The following is a 22,320-nucleotide window of genomic DNA, read 5'->3' on the forward strand; positions in this document are numbered from 1 at the left end:
TTTTTCACAAAATTTCCTTTACTTCATCTATCCTTATTAAGTGGTATGAATGTCATTGGAACGAACCATTTTAATAAAGGATAAGAAAGGGTTATTTTATATATCTATCTAAGCCCATATTTTAGGGCGTTGTCTCTTGTATCACCCCAGCTACTTTTAGGATCATTGATTGTCCCCACAAACACACATGAGACTTTTCAACGTGGTTTGTTCTCACTCACATGATTTTCAAGAAAAATTCTCTAAAGGTCACCCATCCCAAAATTTCTCCAAGCCAAGCACGCTTAATTGTTGAGTTTTTAAGTAATGGGCAACCAAAAAGTAGATGCATCTTGTTGTCATAGGTAATACCAATTAATTCTTTTAATTCATCGTCAACTATAAAGTCACATACTTGCAAAACCTTTAGATTCATCTCATTTGGGTGTGTATTCATTTCAAATTCAAATCCCTCCTATTGGAAGCCTGCCAGGAGCTACTCCTTGTCTGAGTCACAACTTTTTTGCACTGGCGACTACTCCTTAGCTTTTTCAGCATCTAGGATGTTACATGATGATGTAGAAATGTGGCGCAACCATGGGATTAAAATAGATAAATGTGTGAAAGTGTATGTCAAGGCTCTAATATCGAAATCCAGCATCCCAAGATATCCATATAGAGTCCAAAATAATGAAATCACTTAAAGAATGTGTCCTTCCAAAATTAATTAGAAGTTATTGAGGAAATTAAGAATATTAATATATTTTTTCCTTTTTAATAAAGATAACATATTTATAGCTTTAGTTTAGTAATAAGTTAATTGGTGATATTAGGAATATATAATATTTTATTATTTCTTTTTATTTGGTTTCTAGGAAGTTTTATTTTTTCTTATATATAGAGAAAGCATAAGTACTCAAAAGAGAGATTATTATTGAATTAAAAATTGAGGCTTTCTCATTTTCTCAACCCTTGGTATTCTCTTGAATCAACAAGCAGTTGAACCCTATCTCAACTTCTCGGCATTCTTATGAATCAATGAGTTATCCTTAGTATTCTTACGAATCAACGATTTCTTGAAACCCTAGCTTAATCCCATTACTACATTGCATCAGTTGGTATCAAAAGTCAGTATGATCGGGCATGATATGACTAAGGAGACATGCTACTCATGCTAACCTGAAGAATGTGATTCAATTGATCAAGATCACATGGTTGCAGTTGAAGGTGGACCACTTAACACAACAATTGGTTTATTTTCAATCACAACCACCACACCATGTTTGTCTAGTCCTGGACATTGATCATCGAACCTGCGATGACAATGATTTTAACATTGATGACTACCCCTTTAATGTTCCCACTCAATCAGATTGTTGTTGGTAAGATGGATTCGAGTTCGATATGCTTAGTTTTGATGTCAATAGTGAACCTATTTACCACACAGATGATGAGTTTTGTAACATCCTAAATTTATGGACTATAGAAATAATAATCAAAAGACATCTTTTAAGGAATATCTTTTATAATTAATGATTAACGGATACCCTGAGGCATTATTAATAACAAGACCTTATAATAGGATTTGATGAAAATAAGATAATAGGACCCGGATGAGGAGTCAACGCCTAGGTTGGGCCAAGACACAACAAACACCCACACACCCACACGACTTTTATAAAGAAAGGTAGGGAGAGTTAGAGAGAAAAAGTGATAGAAAGAAAGAAAGAGTTAGTGAGAATGAGAAGAAAAGGAAGAAGAGAAGGAAAAGAGGAAGAGGGAGAAGGAGAAGAGATCAGAGCTTCAACGTGAGACCTCTACAATGTGAGTGTTTTCCCCTTAGCCCCATTGATTCCTTGTTTGTGATTGTTTTCCCCTATTTTCCCTTTTGAACCCAAAGTTAAGAAATTTGGGGATATTGATGATTAGGCATGATTGATGAGTTTTTTGATAAGTTTAATTGGATAGAAATACAACAGAAGTGTTTAGGGCTTGATTTTTGAGCTTAGGGATGCATGGGAAACCATTGTTGACCCCCTTTGTGCAGATCTCGCAAAATCACGATTCTACAAAAGCCTAGTACTCTTTGTGCGAGCAAGTTCCTAGGGGAGTTTGTTGGTTGGGCAAGTAAGTTGTCAGTGGAGTTAGCTAGCTAGGTGAGCGATGCTCACTGGACGAGTATAGGTGGAGAGAAATAGGTCTATAACCCTCTAGAAGTTGTTTGAGGATAGTTAAGGGTTAGATTGACTTAGTTGTTCCCTATGCTTGCCTCCATATATATAATCCTTGATGCTTGATTCTATGATGTATAGGTTGTTGTTGATAATTTCCTTGTTGGTAGATGTATTCTTCTGGATTGTGACATATGCTTAGGATTGTATGAAACGATGAATCTCTTAATGAAAGAAACTTAAGACACTTAAAACTATACCTATGCCTCTTAGAAAAGAAAAGGTTAGGGAGTTTCCCCTAAGGTTTTAAGTAAGAGTTTTTATGAAAAGTGTTTTAGTTTCAATAACAGCTTTCAGAAAAGAGTATCCCCTCAATGACATAAGGTATAACCTTCCCTGGTACCAATCACATCCAGCATACTATGGTGTGCAAAAGGCTAAGGATCCTTTATGTTACCAAGGAGTGATAAGTTTACAAAATGTTTATGAAAATGATTCTTTATGAAAAGGTTATTATGAAATAGTTTTAAAGAGAAAGTTAAGATCTCAAGTAAGGGAAGAGATAGGCAACCAAGAGGAGTTTCAAGAAAGTAAATCTAAGAGGCCCTCGCTAGAGGTGAGTGAAAGGACTGTCACCTAGACACTTATGGGGGAAAACCAACCATCTTCATCAGTGAAGGTGGGGTTCTTCATAGAGAAGGACACTTAAAGGAAAAAAGTAAAATAAACTCCTAGGTTGGCCCACTATCACATTCTTAATCATTGCATCATTTTGCAAATACTATGTTGGAGAATGTATCCCATGTTTACATACACAATCAAACAACTGACAATAGTCAATTGTGTTATCAAAATCATTACTACAAAAGAGTATGTTAATGTCTATTACAACATACATATCATCTACCTTATACTACAACAAAGTATGTTTTTTGTAACATTCGAAAAATGTCGCCAAAACATGAATAAATGTTACTAAAATATTTTCACGACATTTTATTGAATGTTGTGTATATCTCTTGTTGTTAAAGACTTTTAGTAACATTTTTTCATATTAATAACATTTATAAAAAATTTACTAAGGTTTTTAGTGACATTTTTTCATACTAATAACATTATTTTTAAAAATGTTACTAAAGGCTATAAGCAATATTTTTTCAATACATAGGCAACATTTTAAAAATGTTTCTAATATATATGTTTTGTAAACAACTTTGTATTAAAAATGATTCACTAAACAAATTAAACAAGGTGAAAAACAACAACCAATTAAATCAAACACCATATGAGAAAAGACAAAAAAAATCAAATCATAAATAAACATGAATAATCAAATAATAAAAATTGATATATTTAAATCACCTTAACTATGAAAAACAATTAAACGGACATAAAATGGAGCTCTGTTCCCCAAACTGCAACAATCAGTAGAGATGGCTTACCAAAAACAATTTATTTTAGGCTTTTTGATTGGTAATATGTTGAAAATGGAAAATTAACCCATAAAATACACAAGGTAATTAGGTTTTGATCCCTTGTGCATTAATGTGGTGATTAACAAGTTGGTGAACAAGATTAATAGTTCAATCAGAAGGGACTCCAATTCTAAATCTTTGATTGGGGTGTTTGATATCTATGGTTTTGAAAACTTTAAATCTACACTACTACATAAAAAGGTTTTAACATCGGTTTTGGAGGAGTTTTAACATCAGTTTAGAACCGATGTTGACACTATCGTCATCGAAAGTAGGCAATTTTCAACATTGGTTTTAAAAAAATCGATGTTGAAAGTCATATACAACATTAATTTTTGGCAAAACCGATATTGAATGTGCTATACCACATCGGTATAGCATCGGTTTTGGCCAAAACGGATGTGGTATAGCACATTCAATATTGGTTTTAGACCAATCGATGTTGTTTTTTTGCAATTTTTAAAATATTTCGTCTGTTTTTACAATGAATCAACCTGCAAATTAAAAGCAGAACTAACCCAGACAGTTTGTATAATTATGGTATTGATTAATATTGAATAAATAACTTGAAAATTATCACAAAACCATGATTCAAGTCATTGAAAAAATAGTGTAATAGTGGACAAATTGCTTAAAGTTACATAACATAATTTACAATTTAAGTAAAATAATATATCAAGTTTGTTGCTTGTATTTCTCATCGGTCTAAATTCAAAGAACTTATAAGGATCTCCAACTAAGACAATAAAAGATGTTAAACTAGAATTCCTAAGTCAAGTGTTAACAAGTATATTAAGTATGATACAATGAGGGAAAATAAAAACTAACGACTGGGAATCAATAAAACATTTCAAATATAATTTTTGCATATATAACAAAGAAAAATAAATCAACCTATAATAACTCTTCTCACACTGAAAATAGGCAGATATTACCTTTGCTCTAAAATGCTTGGGATCTCTCTTCTCGCCTTCTTAATTTTTTATCTTATTTAAAAAAGCATAAAAAATAGTATAAATGAAATTTCTCTATGTAATACTATGATAAGAAGATAAAAAAGAAGGTATCTTATAATAATAATAAACAGAAAAGTAGGTAGTATATCGCTAGATGGCACAACTATGCAAAGAGTTTCTTCTCACCAAAACTATGCTACTATAAAAGTAAATGTATTTGGACATAGAAGAGTCCACATGCATTAGTTATAATATAGGACGGTATAAAAATTAACAATATTTTTTTATTAGTTAAAAAAATTAACAATATAAGATTGAATGTGTATCCTTAATTTTTATAAACATTAACTAATTTGACTCTTCTTAAAATAATATATTAATTTTAAATTAGAATATTTAAAAATATTTCTTCATTACAATATCACATTACATACAATCTCATAATATTGATGATTACTTGCTTAAAATAACTACATCCATATGAAGATTCTACCAGATGATTATTTATTATTTTATAAAAAAACCAAGCTAATTAAAAAAGTTTCAAGAGGATTAAAAGCAAATAAAGTTATAACAACCCACATTAAAAGCAATTAAAGGATATTAAATCCATAATCAATCTTGACAAAGTTGTGGCTTGTGATTGTGAAAATGCAAAGCCAAAGCAACTACACCTCAAACACCACAAGTTTGTGCTTATATTTGCTGCATAGTTGCACACCATATTGATCTAAGGATTGTTTTTTCATGTTTTCTTTTTGTATAAAAAATGAACATTTTAAAAACCATTATGAAAGATAAATTACTATACCCTTCAAAACCATGCATATCTCTCCATCTGTCTGCATCATTCATGCCATTTTCATTTCTCCTCTCAAATTCTCTCACCTTCTCTTCAATCCGTTGATCTTCTTCAATCTGTGGTTCGTCTTTATCAAGTCGTGTGTGGTTGTGGTTGGTGTCCATCATCGTTCCACTATCGCTGCCATGAGGTGCCGTGAGTTCTACTGGTTTTTTTGTGTTTTTATTCTATATTGAACATAAAGATTGTCAATCCATATGATCCATATGAATATTCAATCTGTACAATTCATACGGATTACCAATCCATAGGATTATAAGGATTCCAAATCCATATTTTTTTTTAATTTTATATTTTTTTTATTTAATAAATTATTTGCTTAATAAAATTATTTATCAAAAATTTAATGTTTAAAATTTTCCATTATTTATTTATTTTTTAAATAAGTATTGTTGTTAATTTTATATAATTATTTAATTTAATAAATAAATAATTTATTTAATAAATTTTTTTATTTAAAATAAATTTATAAACTGTTTTTTTATATAATTATTTCATAAATATTTATTTTAATACTTTTATATATTTAAAATATTAATTTTTAAAATAGTTAAATTAAAAAAATTGCAAAATTTTATAATGTATATATTTTAAAATTTACTTAAACAAAAACAGGTAATATTGTATAAGAAAAATGTTTTTTACTAATATATTTGTATGAATATTAAATATTTAATACTATTAAAGATTTATATAATATTTTTTTGAAGTTTAAAAATATAAAATTAATATCTGCATTCATTTATTAATATTTAAAAATATTAAAATAGTTATTTATAAAATAATAAAGTTTTAGTTTATTAGAAATAAAAAAAAATTGTACTTTGATTTTGACCATATATTTTAGTTTGCTAGATTTAGTGATTTCAAGTAAAAAAACTAAAAAAACAATTTCTACATTGATTTATGAATATATAAAAGTATTAAAATAAATATTTATAATATAATTAAATCTTTATTTATGAATAAATAAATTGTAATTTATAAAAAAATTAAAATAAAATTGTAGTTTGATTTTGATGAGGTATTTTAGTTTGCTAGATTAATCATTTAATGTTAATTTAATTTTTTTTTTATTACATTTGTTAAAATATACTACATTTAATAATATAGTAGGGTTTTAGAAGATTTTTTAATTAATTTGTTAGTTAGTTTTTGAGTAATAGTATGAAAAAAAATGTTTTGAAATATGAAAGTCAACTATTATTTGAACGATGACATTATTTGATATTAATGTGCAAATTTGTTGATTATGGTTAGAACCAGATGATTGCGTTAAGCTTTAGATAGAGTTTTAAGAAGAGCCTTAGGCCAACAACATATGCAAGTAGACAACGGACATATGCAGCTGTTGCTGAGAGGATGTTGACCATGTGGATCATGCTGCTGACGAGGTTCACTAGCAGTCTCAGGAGCTAGTTACAAATTATGTAGTTACTCAGGGTTTTCCAGGTGGTCAAGTAAAGGCAGTCTATATCTGTTTGTTTTATAGGTACTATCTATGAGAAATATCAAATTGCAGGCATTGGTTAATTTCACTGCATCATGATGACTCCAACATCCTTCAGTTTATGTCAATGAATACACTCATCATGTTCAATAAGCTTCATTAGTTGTTGCATTTTACTATTATTGTCTCTTATAGAAGAATGATATGCATATGTTGCATTGCATACTTGCTTCATTGTTGTAGAACTGTTGGCATTGTGCTCCTTCAATGTCAGTTGACTAACATATGGATGTCCACCGAACGACTTAGCCAATGCATGATTATGACTTCTACATATTAAATTCACCATCCACTTTTCACCTCCCAACATTAGTTTCCCTCGCAGCTTAAAGGGACACCCACATTTTCTACTGCCAATAACTGTTCGTACTAAATCTTTCTTGTATGTCTTATATTTTCCACTCCTCTCAACCAATTAAAACATATGAGGTCCTTTCTCTCTTTCCATTATTTGTGTTTGACCTCATTATCATCGCCACAAAACCAATATTACACGCAACAGAGTGAGCCCAATGCAAAACATCATCACGGGTAGCAAACACCTACAAAAGGGATAATATATGTTTAGTCTTCAAGGGACATTCATTTATTTACTTTAACAAAATACAAAATTGTATCAATACTTTAGAAGTATTAAAGGCATCACAACAATCAATATTTTCAAACATGTCAGGTTCCTCTCTGTTATCTTCATTCATATTAATTTCTTCCGATATTATGTTGTCATATACTCCGTCTATCTTTACAAAACATTAAAAAAAAAAATCAATGACAAACTAACGACCCCTAACGACACCATACATAATTCTAATTATTTATAAATAAATCTATTTATTTTAAACAACTTCCATGTTCAAATTTATTTTAAAATCTTTTACACTACATAAGTATGTCATATATCAATAAATGTGTTTTTTAACATATACTATCATATAATTTTATTATTTTTTCAGTGCATATACTAATATATTATATTGAAATTGATAAGCATATATGTGAAAATTTATATCAAAATTTTCATATTTTATACACTGCATAAACTTGAAGAGATTAAGAAAAACAACAAATGATTTTAGAATTAAAAAATAATAATTTGTGTTTACTTATCACTATTATTATTATTATAATAAAAAAATTGATTTCTATGAATAATTATTTGATATAATTTCTTATTTTAATCAGATTTTAGTTTTTTTTTAAATTTTTAATAATTTTTAGAAAATGGAATAAATGTTTAAAAAATATTTAAAAGAAATTTATTTTATATAAAAAAAATCTGTAACATTGATGGGAACCCTTATCGGGGTTGGTGTGAGCTAGAATGCTTCAATGGTGACTTAATTTGGCCCCGCTATTTTTACCCTTTCTTTATGTTTTCACACCTCCATTTTTTCTTATTTTTTTATGTGTTTAAATTGGAAATGATACGTTGACACCCTTTAAACTTAAAGAACAATACTATTTTTTAAACAATCAAGGAGTTGGTGTATGAAACAAAAAGGAAAAATATCTTGAAAAAATTTCAATATATCAATGTAATTTACTCTAAACAATGACAGATCAAGGGGAAACTAGCAAAGGCCTTGCCCCCTGAAAACTCCTTGTATTTGTTTTACTAACAACACTCTTTGTATATTTAAGAAGAGAAAAATAAAAATATTAATAGAGAAAAATAGAGTGTTAATTAAGTTAGTGTTTACATAACTTATCTCTAGTTTTACACATAAAATTAATAATAAATATTAGTGTCAAATTCATAATTTATTAGATAATTGTGTATAAAAAAATTAACTTCCCTTAAATATTTATCGGGATTCATCTTTGTCTATATATTAGCATATAAATATCAATGTAGCATCTAAATAACTTTCCAGACGACCCTAATCCTAGTTCACCTTATATTTCATGTTGCAACACCATGAAAAAAAAACAATTGTGATAGGATGGGTCAAATAAGGCCCAAAAAGAAAGCTAGTTAATGTAATAGTATTTACACAAATATTATAAAAAATTATAACTAAATTTATACAAAAATTAAAAATATATATTTTTTAAAAAAATTAGGTTATACAGATTGAGAATCAGTGTAACTTATACGGATTGATAATCTATAAGAATCAATCCGTATGATTCTTACAGATTGACAATCTGTATAAATCATATGAATTGTCAATTCATATAATTCTTACGAATTGCAAATTTGTATGTTTAATAGCACAGATCGAAGTTGTTGGAAAAAAAACATATCTCCACCGTTAAACTGCAACACCAACCACAAACTGTCAATGAACCACTGCAACAATGCACCTCGACCAAACCAGCTACAACAAGGAGGACCTCAGCCAAAATGAAACAAAAATGAATGGTGTATAAAGAAAATAATGAAAGAACGAAGGAAGAAGAAGTTAACAAGGATAATTTTGGAATATTTATAAAAGTGTTGGGTATGAAAGAAATTCTTCCCATGTAAGAAAAAAATTCCCCAAATTTAATGCAAACTTTTTAGTCTTATCCAATCACGGCCCAATGCATGCTAAATCCACAAAACTCATTAAAAACTCACAAAATTGAACATACTTAAGCTTAATTTTTTAGGCCCAAATTAAATTCAAACCTTTTTGGGCCCGCCCATCTTAGTTGATTTTCCTGTGGTGTAATTTGGTTTGCTTTTTGTTTAAAAAATTGTCTAATCCAAACATAAAAATTATATGTAATTTAATTTGGTTTGATTTGAATTTAATATCAAATTTGAACTAAACCAAATAATTTTTTTTTTGTGATTTTTACTAAAATAATTATTTCATTATAATTTATCACTTTCTTTTCATCTTTTAAAAATCAAATTATATTGAAAACCAGTTAATTAGAATCTATAAAATTTGTTAATATGTTGAACATTCTATAATAAAAATTATTAAACTTTTATCTATTTAAGTACCTAATAGTCAAAATTAGATCTTATGTAATATAGTTAGAATTGCAATTTGATTTGGTTTGATTCAATTTTATAGATTCTAACTTCAAACCAAACCGAACATACAGGTTAGCCATAACCAATCCAATTGAATATCGAATTGGTTTGATTTTAAATTTTTAAGTAATTTTTATTTTTATTTTAAATTGATTTGGATTTGAATATGTACCTAAAAACTGAAATACTAGACAACAACAACAAATAACAATAAAAATAACAAATAACAAATAACAATAATGATAATAATAATAATGATAATGATAATAATAATAATAATAATAATAATAATAATAATAATAATAATAATAATAATAATAATAATAATAATACACTTGAGTACATGTCATACTTTGGTTATGTTAATTTTTACAAATGGTTATAATATCTTGAGGTATGACATTGAAATAATAGAATGAATAATGTAAAAGTGTAATGGTTAAAATAAAAAGTGATATAAAATATCTAAATAAAAAGAATATATAAAATAAATGAATGTTGCTACACATTAACATCAATTCTCTAAGATGTCTACAAACATCTGATCCAGCCTGTGTTTAGATGCCATGTAGAAATATTCCTTACTTCATTTCGTTTCTTTTAATGCGAGTGTATGTGATTGACACATGAAATTGTACCTTGATCCTCTCTTTAAGTTTTTCATATGATAGGGATCGTTCAAGTGATACTATTGGCTGTCTCTGGAAAATATGCTGAGTGCTGGTTAAGTCCTATTTCTTTAAAATCTAAACAAATGGACCTGCTTCTGATATTATTCAAACAGCTTCATTTCATCACATAGGCATGAAATATCAGGCATTATCCCTCCATCACAATACCTATATATCCCGTCTCCTGCTAGATCATTCAACAATGCAGCAGGTTCTCTGGCTCCTCCATGCTGTAAGAATTTTGTTCTTAAAGCAAATCCTGTAGTGGGTGAAAGTGGATCCTCCTGGCACAGCTTCTTCCATATGGTTGCAGCAAAACACTTTGCATACAAATAGCTATAATAACCTGCATAAGAAGAAATTAAGTATTATACCAAATTTCCCCCTAAACTTAAAATTTCAATAAAGGAATAATCTCAAGCTGCAATAAAACATGTTTTGGTGGCATCAATAGGATAAATATAGCTACAACAATCATGTACAAAAATTCTAGCATTATTAGTATTGTATTGGACTATTTAAAACAGTAACATTTTATTCTTATTTCAAATTTAAAATTCAAAATGTGCAACACACAGCAAACTAGTTTATCAAAAGGAAATCAACTACCTGCTAATTCAAAACTAATGAGTTCTGTATATGTTAGGAACCAAGAATTGAAATGGCACAAAAAAAAAATTATTGAATAGGATGAGAAGAACAGAAAATAGGAGAGAAAATTCTCCTCCAAGGATTTTCCCTTCACAGAGGATTTCTCCTTTCACAAAGAGCTAATGCTCAATCTACAAATGATAAGATTCCCCTCTCTCCTATCCTTCTTCCCCTATTTATATCTAATAAACCCCTCAAACTAACTAACTAATCAATATCCTAACTGCAGTAACTAACTCCCCCTTCATAGCCCTAGTATATGGCTAGGCATTTATTCATATATGCAAGCATCAAGTTATTCAGATTTCACTATGCTCAACATCATTGATACAAAGGGATTTAAAAAGAAAGTTCGGACTTCCAACACACCTGCACCATAATTAAGTAGATGACTAAATCGGGCCTCCCAATGTGTGCCTTCCACATGTTCACAACTAGTGTGCTCTCTTTTCAGTTTTGCAACAACAGAACTAATATCACCATGAGGGAATGGCTGCTCTCCAAAGAGTGTCTGGTCAACAAGAGCATAGAAGATCTGACAAAAAATACAATTAATGTGTTAAACTATGTTAACTATTTCTCCTTCATAAACAGAAAAGTTATGTACTAACCACTACTGTGTCCCCAGACAGGCAAAAGAAAAAAAAAGGAAAATTAAAAAAACCTGACGTTGCAGATCTGTTGCAGCAAACATATCTCTGGCACCCTGCATTGACTCAACCAACTTCTGTGGTATTTCTTCACCAGTTGAATGGTGTCTCGCAAATTTTTTCAAAACTCGATAATCCCATGCATAGTATCTGTGATAAAAAGTAATACTTAGTAAATCACACTCCACCAAATCAATATGACAGCATCAGCAATGAGCGGTAACTGAATTTGTCTAGATCATTCTTCCATTATTATTATTATTATGTAATTCTGAAGGCAAATTACGTAGGCCTTAATAGTAAATTAGATCGTAATAGTTATATAACAAGTTATTTAAGTGTGGTCTTCATTTAGTAAGTCCCTATCCCTGCCATCCAAATTATAGGGGCTAAAACGGATTAAAAAGTGTATGTGTAGCGACTAAACGAATTAAAAAGTGTGTGATGATTAAAATGATTAGTTTCCAGGTATAGGGACTTAAACATAAAGATTGTGCAGGTATAAGGATCTAATGAGTAATTAAACTTGTATTTTTTCTACCATCTCATTTAAGGTTAAGACTTAAAGACCATAGTTCTTGCAGCATTCTACTTACTCAAAGAGGTTGGATGGTATTTCTGCAAAATCAAGAACCGTTCTGGTGCCCGAAAAATGCTGGTAGTCCTACAATGAGAACATGGCAGCATCGGATTACAAAAGCAGCAAGCTTTTTTAAAGGTTTCAATTATCAAGAAATGCTTGCAAAGGTATTTTGGTTCATTAAACAATATGGTAAGACAGTTGATATAGTTACAATTTCAAAACTCATTAAAAAAAATGTCATTAAAGTTTAAATCAATTAGCTCAAATCATGTTCATACTTATGCCTTCATAATATTTGATGAGAAAGATATTTGACTTCCATAGATTACACATGTTACAGATATTAGAACATGTGAAACTCATAAATCCTAAAGATTACAATGTAGCCGACAGAGAAGCTACTACGGTATCTGCAGGAAGCATTTGCCTCCGGACCCTGGGTGACGCTTCAATTAGCCACATATGCCAACTCATGAATGAAGAACAAAAGAAAAGGCATTATCATTACATTAACTAGGGAAATGGAAACGGGAAAATTATATTTTATTATGCATTTATGTTATTTAGACAATAAGATTGCTAATATTCCTTTTATATTGTAGATATTCATACTCTTAACTAGATAGGAAGAATCTGATGTAAACAAGTGACGAATATGAATCCCCATAGTTTTGGAAATCCTTGTATATCGGACAGATTCTTTTTTTTTTTTCTTTTTACGGTCTCCCAAAGTAATTTCCCACCTAGTAGATAAAACCATGATTTTGAAACCCGGAATGGACTGGCCGGTTCAACCAGGAACCAGTCACGTGTCCAGTCCAGCGCTTCCTAAAGACCGGTGCATTCTTAAACCGGCTCAAAATCGCTGAACCAGTCATAAACCAGTAAAACCCAGTGGGTTAACCAGTTTTACTAGTTTCACTTAGAACTGTTTCTTTTTAAAATAAAAACTTTCAAAATCAGGTCGTTTTGGTTTTTTTAAAAAAAAATTATGATTTATGATACTTTTAAGTGAAGTTTACTTTTTATTATTATCAATTTATGCATATTATGTTATTTTTTGTTCAATATTGTTAGGATATTATATTAAAACATTAAAAAAATTATTTTATTAAAATCATTTTAACCTCAGTTGAACCATTGACTCTTGAACCACCGGTTCGATGACCAGTCCAATTCTAAGAACATTGGATAAAACTAATCACATGGTGTTGAACCCAAGATCACATGCTTAAGGGACCTGAGATCCTTCCAACAGACTATAAAACAGTTAGTGTAGAGATATTTGAATAGTAGAAGTAGTTAACTTTGAAAACCGATTAATTGTTTATATTATAATAACTTAATTTACATCTTGAACCCAAATTTCACAAATGTTTATCTTTGATTCTGCCACGTCATATAGATTTATCCTCATTTTGTAAAGCAACACTTTCCTCACGAAAGATCAAGAGAATACCGTTCTTGAAAGCAGTGAATGAAGAGCATGTCCAAACTCATGAAATAGAGTTTCTACTTCCCAATGATTGAGCCTTACAGCTGATGGATTCCGAGAACCCGAAAAGTTACAAACAAGAGCTACAATCTGCAAAATTATCACAATCAAGCATCAATAAGAAGAATAAACAGTCTGCCACCTATACAGTAACTTGGTCAGAAAAATGTGCTTAAATGAGCATTGTGCATCAATATTAGTTTAAAAAAGGAAATTTTATTTTTGGAAAGCAAAACTCATCGGACAATAATACATAAGTCTATGAAAAACTACAGTTCGTTATTATTTCTTACTGACAACTATCCAAGCAAAATTTACTATCTCAGTACCCTCAACACACTTCAGAGGAGCTAAGTCATGAGATAAAATGACAGGTAGCTTTTTCTTGAAACTCAAATAAACGTTAAATCCAACTTCAACAATATGCAGTTGAAAAATTGTCTATGTTCTTTAGTTAATAAAATGACAGGTCATTAACTGTTTTATTATTTAGGATAAGAGCTAATTGTCTATGTTCTTTCAGCATTTTATTTGTTTTTATTGACATTTGACAGGGTTGATATAATTAACAAGTTGCATACCCAGTAAGCTTTCAACTTTTTTGTTTTGATTGGCAAAAATATGAATATATTATAGGCTTAATTAAGTTTTTTATACCTGGAATATAACCTGTTTTCAAAAAACTATCTAATATTCATTTTTCCCCAGATACCTGGAAAATTTTTGCGTTTCATTTTAGTGCGTGTCATCAGGCTACATCCATTAAGTGATGACGTGACAGACAGAGTGCCATGTCATCACGCCTAGTCACTAACCATGTAAGCATAGGCCTCTCCACATCATCAGGCCCACACCATCCTGGCCCACTCCCTCGCGGCCCAACAACTCAGCGTCACCTTCTACCCAAACCCCCACGGCCTTTGTGAGGAACACCCCGAAGTGATTCTCTTATGCTCCTCCATCATCTCCACCTAGTGCGTGCTCCTCACTCTCCCCCTCCAGCGCTTAAAACGCAGCACACTCTTCGTCGAGGTGCTTTCCATCAAAGAGTTCCCCAAAAACCTCCTTCTCCACGCACTCCCCTCCGATTTCAACATTCTTTGCACCCACCCCATGTTCAGCCCACAGAGCGCCCCTCGCGCGTGGACTGGCCTCCCCTCTGTCTACGAGAAGGTCCAAATCGTCGCCGACAAGCACCAAATCGCGCGCTGCAAGAAATTCCTCGGCATTTTCATGAGGGAAGGGTGCAGGATGGTGGAGAGCTACAGATACACCAGGGGCAACGTAGCACTTAGGCGGGGTCGGGGCAAGGGCAACAAGTCATGGAAGTTTTCAGCTTAATCTTACCAGCGCTATATCTTGGGTGCGCGATATGGTGGGACTGTCTAGCACAGACACCCCCAAGAATCCCTGAGTTACAGTAGCTGGCGGAGGCAACGCAAATCGGGGAACAGGCAACTTCTTCCACAGAAGTAAGGCAGCTAGTAGACCACCTCAGTGAGCAAGCCAGGGAGGTGGCCAGTGAAGCTTCATTGGAAAGAACACCCAAAGTTTATGGAACTGATTTTGGTTGGGAGAAGCCTACAAAGGTGGAGATGACTTTCATTTTCTTAAAAAAAAAAATAATTTAATGATGTGGACGTCTGTGCCTACATGTTTAGTGATTAGGCGCCTACATGTTTAGTGATTAGGCGTAATGACGTGACATTCCATCTGCCACATCATCACTTAATGAATGTGGACTAATGATAGGTAGTAAAATGAAACGCAAAATTTTTCAGGTATCTAAGGGAAAAAAATGAATGTTAGGTAGTTTTTTGAAAACGGGCTATATTCCAGGTATGAAAAACTTAATTAAGCGTATATGATATATAGTAATAAAATCAGTACAAGTGGTGTTGTTGTATTTACATCCTAGAGTCATTATGTACAGAGGTATGGTGTCCTAATACAAGCTTTAGTGCAAGAATTAGGTAGACATAGATCTGTAATAAACTAGGATCCCAACTACAAAAAATCTATAAACCAATCCCCCCATAACACAGAACCAAACCCTGATGTTGCTAGACCATGTGTGGAAAGGAATATCAAATCCTTTTTCTATATTTTTAAGCCATGTCCAACAGAAAAATAACAGATCATCCATCAATTTTTTACCGTTGAAGCTTTCGTTTGAGAAGACTACCCTATTCCTATGGTACCACATCATCAGATCAAAGAAATCCATCAAGTTTGCTTTCATTATAGTCTGATACCATTGAGATTGCAATAGGAGTGTTGAAGGAAGTTTTCTCTCGATAATTCCAGGAAGACACCTGCTGTGTTTAGCCAAGATAACGATTCCCACCATAGTGACATGGTTTTGACACAAGTAAAGAAAAGGTGAGGCACATCCTCATCGCAACTTCTGCAAAATGGGCAGCAGACATCGATCATTTCCACATTCCTTCTCCTCAATTGAACCTTTGTTGGCATTTTGTCCCGAATCAACCTCCAAGCAAAGTGTGATGCTTTACTTGGGATTTTTAGCTTCCATAAAGCAAGCAATGCTTCGTCGTGATTTTCATCTATCATATATCGGTTGAGCAACATTTAAGCATTCCCCAACTATATCTATTTCACCCTCCAAAAATAATCTCCTCCACTAGAACTGTCATTCCCAATCTCCATTTGTTGCCATTCCTAGTTGTTGGATATATTGTTGTTGCTGTTGAGAAATGCGGTACATTCTTGGGTACTTCTCCCGCAATGAAACCCAATCTTCCTTCCACCCATCCTCCTAGAACTTCACCTTTGATCCACATCCAATTTTTCATTTTGTCCCACTTTTAAACCTGCCCCCCTCCTTAGTCGAGTTGCAAATAATGCTTAAATTCCGTCACCAAAGGGACTCTCTATGGTTCCTTCTTGTCTCATCTAAATTCCTCCAACTTCCACATTTGGAGTCCAAAACTTGTGCCCACAATTCTCCAGGGTGATGAAACAAGTTCCAACACCATTTTCCAAGTAAAGCATAGTTGAATTTCACCAAGTCCCGAATGCCCAAGCCACCTTTCTCTTTTGGGAGACAAATTGTCTCCCGATTCACCCAGGCAATCTTTTGTAGGTCTGAATTTCCCCCCGTCAAAAACCAACACTGCATCCTCACCAACCTATCCACCACCAATCTTCGGAACCCTAGAAAAAGATAAGAATTGGGTTCAAGATTGACTTTATCAAAGTCACCCTTCCCCCAAAAGAAAGATATTTGTGTTTCCATTTTGACAATTGAATTCCATGTCTCACTACGCCTTGGGTTTTCCCCAATAGGGATACCCACATAAGAGAAGAGTACTAACAACAATCTGCAATTTAGATAGCTGGCAGCATTATGCATCCATTGCTCAGACATCCCAAACACCCCAACTCAAACTCAAAGTTTATCTTCAGACCCGACACCAACTCAAAGCTCCTCAACATCACCTTGATCGCTTTTACATTTGCCATCATTGCTTTCCCAAAGAAAACCGTATCATCAGCATACTGTAATAGACTGATGATCACATTGTTTCTTCCTACCAAAAACCTTCAAACAGATTCTTCTCCTAGGCTTCTCATCAGTCCAGTTAAGCCCTTTCCTACAATAATGAACAGGAATGGACTAATGGGTCCCCTTGCCTGAGTCCTATTTGAGGGGTGAACTCATCTGGGGGGCTCCCATTAACCAGTATAGATATTGAGGCTGATTTCAAGCATCCTTCAATCCATCTAACCCATTTGGTACAAAACCCATCTATTTCATCATATCCAGAAGAAAATCCCAGCACACTGAGTCATACACTGTCAACTTTGAACACTAGGCAGCTTTTATTATACCTTTTTGCTTCTTCCACGGCTTCATTGGCTATAACCACGTGCAGCATATGCCTACCCTCCATGAAAGCAATTTGGCATTCACTTGTTATGGTTGGCAGCACCTTCTTAAGTCTTCTAGATAATAGCTTTGCCTCAATTTTATATATACAGCCTATAAATGAGATAGGTCTGTATTCATTGAGGCTTTGAGGATCATGGACCTTAGGGATCAGAGCTAGGATGGATGCATTGCTTCCTTCCAAGAATACTCCATTAGCATAAAATTCATCCAGAAAGCGAAGCATATCTATTTTGACAATATCCCAAAATTCCTTGATAAACTTGAAATTTGGTCCGTCCAGTTCGAGGCTCTTTGCACTGCTACAATCCCACATTGTGGCCCTCACTTCTTCCTCTTCAAAACGCGCCACCAAAGGATCATTTTCTTGCTGACTGATAGACTTAAATTTGACCCCATCCAACCTAGGTCTCTCCCACCCCACCTGCTCAAATCTCCTCTTGAAGAATTGTCTAGTTTCCTCTTTAACCCTGCTTGGCTCTTCTAACCAACACCCACCGACAAACACTCCTCTAAGCATGTTGTATCGGCCTTTCCAATTTACAATCAAATGGAAATACCAAGAGTTACAATCCCCTACCTTAATCCATCTAGTTTTTGCCTTTTGCCTCGTAATGGATTCATTTAAGAGTGCTGCCACCCAAAGCTCCTCCTGCAATTGCTTTCCCAATTTTATCTCTTCATCGTTCAGTTGTCTGTCATCTCCTTCTTTTTCCAGCTTATTAAGATCCAACTCCACTCTTTTCATTTTCTGCTTGATATCACCAAATTGAGCTTTATTCCATTCTTCTAACCTCTACTTTAATCTCTTGAGCTTTTCTTTTAGAACGAAACCCCCCTAACCATTTACAGAGTTCTCCATCCAGCAATCACTAACTACCTTCCTGAAAGATTTATCCTCAAACCAGCCATCAAAAACCTGGAACGGCTTCGGGCCCTAATCAGCAATAATGGATCTCAATATAATTGGACAGTGATCTCAGAAATTACGGTCCATGATAAACTGAGTGCTTCCTTGTCATTTGGAAAACCGTTTTGCGGAGACAAGGATCCTATCTAATCTGCTTTTGACAGTCCCATTTGGTATGTACCAGGTAAATTTTCACCCCACACAAGGCACATCCTCAACCTCCAGATCAGCAATGCAGTCATTTAAATTCCTTCATGTTACTAACAAATTGCTCCCTTTGACATAGTCCAACTCTTTCTGATGGTCTTCTAACGCTATTAAAATCTCCTAGTATACACCAGAGACCCCCAATGCTTGCAACTCTGAGCTGCCTGACCTGATCCCATAAATTTCTTTTCAAAGCTGCATCACATGGCGAATACATGTTTACTATTGTCACTTTTTCACCATCACCAACCCATATCCCTTCCAAGTAAATGAAATCACTTCCAATCATCTTCTCAATTTAAAAGTTTCCTCGCTCCAAAGACATAAGATTCCCCCAGCATTATTAATTGTTGGCTGCATTTCCCATCTAATTTCAAAATTGTCCCACAGAGCTTGACATAGGGCCTTATCTATCACTTCCTTCTTAGTCTTTTGTATGCACAACATGTCTACTTGTTCTTTTTTCACCATTTTTCTAATTGAAGCCCACTTTAAACCCCTCCCCAATCCCTTTATATTGTAAGTAATGATCTTCATCAATCACCTACACTTCTTCCCAGCCTCTAAGCTTCACCCTTATCCCTTCCTTCCATACTAACCATTTTGGACACCATTGTTCCTGTTGGGGAGATTCGAGGGGTACACCTGTGGACCACGAGCCACCACATAAAGAGATCTAACACCACACTCTAACCCAAAACCTTATGGCTCAGGTTTATGGGTCTTCTCCTCACTTATATGGTGCTCAACCTTTCCACTTCTACTCGATGTGGGACTTCACCTCACACTTGTAACCCAATACATCTCCCCCTCAAGTGTGAGTCTCTTCCACATGGTAGTCTCCCCCTCGAGCGGAAGTCTTTATCATCCACGAGTATAGTCATGGCCACCTATGGTACTTGCCCTGCCCGCTAGTCATTCTGGCCACCTGCGATACTTGCATACTCGTCTGAGCCGGTCACCAACTTGAACCATTGGCTCTGATACCAATTGTTAATTGTTGGGGAGATTCGAGGGGTACACTTGTGGACCACGAGCCACCACATAAGGAGACCTGACACCACACTCTAACCCAAAACCTTAAGGCTCAGGTTTATGGGTCTTCTCCTCACTTAGATGGTGCTCAACCTTTCCACTTCTACCCGATGTGGGACTTCACCTCACACTTGTAACCCAATATGTTCCCTCCTGCTTGCTGAAATTTATTCCCATATTTTTTACCATGTCCCAATTGCTTGTTGCCTCTTTTACCATCTCACAGCTTCTGGGACTTGAGGCAGTTTTAGATACCATTGTGACATGTTTTTCCTTATACTTTTCATCCCTCCTAACAATTTCCTTCAGCCCACTACCTCCATTCAGTTTGGGAGAAGCCGCCTGAGTGTAGTTGTTTGGGCCACTACTAAACTCCTTTTCTTCATTACTATGCCCCGGTCTCATTTGTCTTTCATGAAATCCATCTATTACCTTGGGCCCAATCTGTTATTTACCCCACCTATTTCTTGAGTATACCTTCCAAGCAGCTTCAGGCCCATTTAGTTTAAGGCCCAAAAGATTGTGTTCCCCTTCTTCTGAGAAGTCCCTTGCCTCCATCTCCTTTAATTAAAATTTCTCCTTCGGGTGTGAGCCCCTTTCTTCCCCACTATTCCCATTTTTATTGCTTCTTTCTTCCTCCTCATCAGAGACCGCATCACCTACCACCTCTACGGCCTCATCCCTACGACCCCCATCAACCTGACATCCTTCTCCTTGGTCCTCCCTGTCCACATCACTAGTATGTCCCTCCTGGGTGAAGGTTTGGTTTCCACCAAAAGCACAGGTTAGCCATGCCTTTGGTCCGAGTTTCTTTCACAAGACCCAATATGAATGGGTCCGCATGTCGGTGAGTACAATACCCATGTCCTGGTTGACCGTGGTTAATGACTTAGTGCAGTGACCAGCGGACAACTGCTACAACCCAAAATTTCTATTAAGCTCGTCTCCATCTGCAGTCAGTGCCATGTTGGTCGTCAGAGACTCGCCGTCAAATTGTGCTTCCTCCAACTATAGATCCAACCCCATATCGCTCCCATCTAAAGAGATTTCTTCTGACGACTCTACAAGGCTCCCTCTGTTGCAATTAAATCTATGGGAGTTGTAGCACATCTCTTATACAATTTTGACCACATAGTCGACCCCATTAATGGACGTCATTCCAATATGGTTGATTATAGGGGTCCATGGCATCTTGACGAGAACTCGTGCCCTGTCCAAACGTTGAAAGTCTTCTACATCCTCGTCGACATCCACCACCTCACCAACCCTCTCTACGATCTTTCTGATGTTTTCCAAATCCCATGCATGTAATGGGATCTCCCAACACATAATCCAAACCATTCTGAATCCAGTCCTCAGACTTGGGCTCTATTTCTCCAAGGTATGGAACATGGATAATCTACTTTCAACTCCTCTACATAAATCTTCTGCTCTTGTATCGTTGAGCCCCATGAGTAACACCATGTCACCACCGAGGTACTTTGGCTTAATGTCTTCACCTCCGTCCCACTTAAGCTCTTCTTCTAGTCTATCAAACGTTGCTAGATTCTTCAGTCTACCTACCCAAGCTTTGCTTAACCATGTATTGTTTTCCATAGGTATTGCTAGCTGGATAGACGAACGAGATGTCGGGCCCGTTGCCTCCGTATACCTCAGTATCCATCTTTTCACCGTATTTTTGCTACTTATTGCGACCACTTTAGCATACGAACCAAATTATGTCTCTCGTTGGGGATTCTGCTTCTAACATCCTCTATATCCAGTGTTGTGTGCTCTACTATCGCCTAGCCTTTATCTTTGTCTCTCTCAACTAGCTTTTCCTTCACCAGCTCCGTCTTATGCTAATCATCCTTGTTGACTCTGTCATCTTCTACTCCCTTTCGTGCTTCGGAAGATTCGCATGTAATTTCAATCCTCCGAGGATCTAATTATCCAGTTGTCTCTCGAGTTTCCTGACATTGTCGACCCCTTTGAATCTCAAGAAACCATATTTCCAGCCGCTCCTGTTTCTGTTCTTTGCGATGAATACCTCCCTGACATCGCTCCACTTCTTGAACTCGAACCACAGGTCCTTTTCCCCTAAATCTTCCAGAAAACGTGTGTAGAAAGAGTATATATCTGATGCATCCCTCCAGTTTTTGCTCCTTCCCTTCCCTCATTGTGCTGCCATTGTTGTCGCATCATGTTGAGCGTACCCATTCCCAACGGAGTTGAGACAAGATCTCTCACTCACGCACTCTCTATTTCCCTCTCACACCCACTCGGTGTTTCTCCCTCTACC

General features: G+C 34.4%; 1 protein-coding gene across 1 annotated transcript in view; it reads right to left on the reverse strand.

Moving 5' to 3' along the window:
• Positions 1-10,221: 10,221 nt before the first annotated feature.
• Positions 10,222-22,320, reverse strand: part of LOC114409373 (mitochondrial intermediate peptidase, mitochondrial) — a 52,003-nt gene continuing 39,904 nt past the window's right edge. The window contains exons 13-17 of the mRNA XM_028372805.1: positions 13,939-14,064; positions 12,493-12,560; positions 11,911-12,046; positions 11,616-11,781; positions 10,222-10,941 (exon numbers count right to left, since the gene is read on the reverse strand). Of these exons, the coding sequence (XP_028228606.1) occupies positions 10,697-10,941; positions 11,616-11,781; positions 11,911-12,046; positions 12,493-12,560; positions 13,939-14,064 (741 nt within the window). The 3' untranslated portion in view covers positions 10,222-10,696. The remainder of the gene's footprint in view (positions 10,942-11,615; positions 11,782-11,910; positions 12,047-12,492; positions 12,561-13,938; positions 14,065-22,320) is intronic.

Source organism: Glycine soja, chromosome 4 (assembly GCF_004193775.1).
Source record: "Glycine soja cultivar W05 chromosome 4, ASM419377v2, whole genome shotgun sequence".
NCBI classification, from domain to species: Eukaryota; Viridiplantae; Streptophyta; class Magnoliopsida; order Fabales; family Fabaceae; genus Glycine; species Glycine soja.